General features: G+C 42.2%; 1 protein-coding gene across 1 annotated transcript in view; it reads left to right on the forward strand.

Moving 5' to 3' along the window:
* Positions 1-896: 896 nt before the first annotated feature.
* Positions 897-3,862, forward strand: part of tango6 (transport and golgi organization 6 homolog (Drosophila)) — a 21,965-nt gene continuing 18,999 nt past the window's right edge. Inside the window, exons 1-6 of the mRNA XM_005747885.1 lie at positions 897-1,098; positions 1,671-2,311; positions 2,512-2,628; positions 2,892-3,036; positions 3,302-3,408; positions 3,649-3,811. Of these exons, the coding sequence (XP_005747942.1) occupies positions 1,047-1,098; positions 1,671-2,311; positions 2,512-2,628; positions 2,892-3,036; positions 3,302-3,408; positions 3,649-3,811 (1,225 nt within the window). The 5' untranslated portion in view covers positions 897-1,046. The remainder of the gene's footprint in view (positions 1,099-1,670; positions 2,312-2,511; positions 2,629-2,891; positions 3,037-3,301; positions 3,409-3,648; positions 3,812-3,862) is intronic.

Here is a 3,862-nt window from a genome sequence, read left to right on the forward strand (position 1 = left end):
TCTTTCTTCCTAGAGACGAAATGCGTCCAAAACTACAAAGCACTTAGATTATCTATCTATCTCAACATGGCCCCTAGCATCCTGGAGCACTTCCGTTGTGTTTTGGAGTTTGTACGTGCTTTGTCTCTAGGGGCCACTGTAAATATACTTTTATTTATTCACTCCACAAAATGTAATAAATAAAATACAAAAACCAACTATTTACATTTCAACTTTTAACTACTTCAATTTTCAGCTTTTTCCTTTTAAACAAATATAAAGTGAAGCAACACAAATCTTTAATTAAGGGGGACGTTGGCATTTAGAAATATTAATATCACACTCAACTGACTTCGTTTTATCTTCCCATTGCACTGATGGTTCTTAGGTGCCTGTACATGTTGTTTGTGGAGCCGGCTCTATATGATATCCTTTTCTTGTAGACTCTACACTCTGCCTTTGTTTTGTCAATAAGATTGAAATGGTTCCAGACTTTGCTTCTTTTCTTGGTGTCACTCATTTTCTTTACTGTACCTTTCCAATGTGATGGTGTTGTCTCTTGTTGCTCCCGGCTCTCTTTCTTTCCCTCTCCCTCCTGCTCTTGTTGTGTGCTGATATGAGTGTAACTACGGCCCTGCCCCCTCAGCTCAGTGCTGGGGGGAGGGGTGCAAATGCAAGGCTCTGTTTGCCATCTCTTCTCAGCGCAAACACAAGGGTGACTTGCAGCGTGAAGCGAAAAAAAGTGAAAGAGAGGGCAGGAGAAGGGGAAAAAAACAAACAAACAAACAAACAAAAAAAACCGACTACCAATAAGGAGTCGGATCGCATCGTTCACTTCAAAGAATCGGATCTAAGAGCCATTTCGTTCGCGACCGACCCATCACTACTTGCCAGCCAATTCCATGAAAGGAGCGTGCTGACGTCTTATTTCGGCGCCCGTTGGAAATGTTTTTAATAGCCTTAGCCGTCTATATCCGACGATCAACTTATTCTGTCTTACTTTAAATCAAACGCTGAAGTCGTACCCAGACTTGGAATGTAAAATTTGTAATCTGTATGAAAGTCAAATGACTTCCGCGATTATATGTGCGATAAACATCCTCACCAGACCTCTTAAAGGTAAGTGGACTGTTTGACAGCGTTAATCTAAATAAACGCATGTATTCCGGAAGCACATCGGTTAAGTACATTGAATAATATAAAGCAAATATTTTAGCTGTCTTAACTTTTGCCTTTGGTCTCACAGTCGGTAGAGAACGTCTTTGGTTTCTGGCTACAGCTGGTGATTTGTCAAAAAACAAACAAAAAAACAAAACAAAAACGAAAAAACCCCCAAGTTGATTTATAATTTTTAATTTATTCTCCAATACCTGCTTATATAATTATGATTATGATTCTGGAAGCTAAACGTTTCAAAATATCGTACCCCTAAAAGTAAAAAAGGATGACAGATGTACTTGAGGACACTTTTAATGTGTATATTATGATGTTTAGAGAAAACAAGCCCAATTATTATATATTGTTGTAGGATCTACCTTACAATATAAAGCGACTTGAGATGACTGATGTTGTGATTTGGTACTGTATTAATAAAACGGAATTGAATTGAATTTAATATTTTTCTCTCATTAAAAAAGGTTTATAGTGTTGTATAGAAGTTTTGTGTAGTGTGATGTTCTGTGTGTCTGCAGAGGTATCTGCACATGAGGCTCAACCGTCACATCAGGAGGTCCTTCTGGCAGCTCTGCGGGCCAACCGGGCCCATCTCCTGGAGCAACTTCAAAGGGAGAGCAACTTTGAGGTTGTGAAGAGGCTAAGGGAGGAGGTTAAGGCAACAGCAGATTGGTTCTGTGTGGATACAGATGATGCCACATGGGCTTTTGTCCAGGAATGCCTCCTGCTGCTACTCACGTTATCACGTCACCTTTCTGATGAACTGGAGCGTTTCCAACAGGATCAATCTTTCTTGGCACCAAAAAGTCGTACCCCTGAGATGGCCCCACCTTTAGCCCCTGACATCCTCAGCATCACCCAGCAGAAGACAATCGGAGCTGCTCTGCAGTTTGTGGTTTGTCTGGGGCTCTGCCCATACTTGGCCCCTGGAGTGGGTGTCCCACTAGGACGGAGGTCAGCTTTTGGAGCCATGGTGGAAAAACTAGTCCATGTGGGCCCGGTGTCTGGAATGGCACGCCGCCTTCTTACCACCACTAAGGTCCTGTTGGAGCTGGCAGAGTTATCGTCTCTTGCCACACTCGTGTTCACCCGATATCTGGGAGACATTATTGCAGCAATATGCCAGCTGGGATACATGCCACACCACAAGGATGAAAAGGTAATTATTGTTCTCACTGTCAGGATTATTTTTGCACAAATTGAAATGTCAGGGAATAATGATGTAACTGACTTGATAGTGGGGTAGGCAGGGTGGGAGATGGGTTTTTGTTTTTAATTTTTGAGACCCAGCAGTATCTCTGGAAGATACTGTTTTAATTTTCTTTCGTTCTTCTTGAATGTTTTTTTTTTTTAATGCAGCTGCTCAGTGCTGAGGAATGTCAAACATGTAAGGAGACCCTCAAGACCCTCCTTGGAAAAGTGTACCAGCCGATTGTCATCAAAGAGCTCCTTATTCTCCAAGGAGGACCCAAACAGGTGATAATGACGGCATGGTTTTTATTTGACAAATATAAATTTGTGCTGCTGGATGGTGATTTGTTTGCTTGAAATCACCCCAAAGTTTAGACAAACTTCATCAAGGCTTATTGTTCTGATTTCCTCATTGGATCAATTCATTTGGGCTGCTGTGTAGGTCATGTTTTTTATTCTTATTCAATCTTTGTAAGCCTGTTTGTTTTTCACATAATAATAAAGATTTTACTTCAGAGGTCTCACTTTAGATGTCTCCTTCCTTTCAGTCTGGTCCAGTTCAGAGCTCCAGTGGTTGCAGCTGCAGGGCTCCAGCTTGGCTGAGGCGTCTGTGTGGTCAGCTGCTGTCTGAGCGACTGATGCAGCCCAGTGGTGTGCAGGCTGTTATCAGAGCAATTCTGGAGGGTGGCACAGGTGAGAAGTGTAATTGCAGCCAGCATGTACAGTATTTTGAAAAGAATTAGCACATCATGAAGAAGTGGAAATGTTGTGGTTGGTGTATCACCAGCTTGTGATCACTAATTCATCAATGAAATCTGAATCATATAAAATGCTGCCAGAAGATAATGTGAGCTCTAGAAACAAGTACAAAGTCCACAGACCAGTGGGTGATGCCAATTGTGCCAATATATATCTGTGGTTCCAACCAAATAGACGCACTGTTTCTGTCCTGTTTCAGGGGGTGAGTCAGACTGGAGGAAATGCGATGCTGTGGCAAAGATCCTCATTGCCTGCCCTCAGCAGTCTGCCTCAGCTGACGCCTACTTCAGACACATCTGCCCTCAGGTCATCCCCTGTGTTTGTGGAGAGTACATCACAATGACAGTCACCTGTGTTACACAACCTTAATCAGTATTTGACTGATCCTTACCTTTATCCTAACCATAAGCTAAAACTAACGCTGTCCTTATGGACTCCTTCTTGCTTTAACCAGTTTTCTTTATTCACTTTTCTGTCTAGTTTATATACTCTTTACATTTCTTGTTTAAATAAATCAGCTTGCTTGCTGTTTGTGTTGTTTTCCAGATCCTTGAACTCCTGCACTTCAAAGACAAGCTGACATCCCGTCAATTCCAGCTTGTGGCCACCAGGGCGGTGCTCTTTATGGTGCAAGAAAGATCTAGCTTTGCCGAAAAGTACCTTCTCAGCCCTCTGCTTGCTGCACTGCACCATTGCACCACTATCCCCAGTCAGTAACACAACCATCTTCATCTCTACGTCATAATATGACAAGATTAAA

The sequence above is a fragment of the Pundamilia nyererei genome, unplaced genomic scaffold (genome assembly GCF_000239375.1).
Source record: "Pundamilia nyererei isolate P.nyererei 1_Seehausen unplaced genomic scaffold, PunNye1.0 scaffold00208, whole genome shotgun sequence".
NCBI lineage: Eukaryota > Metazoa > Chordata > Actinopteri > Cichliformes > Cichlidae > Pundamilia > Pundamilia nyererei.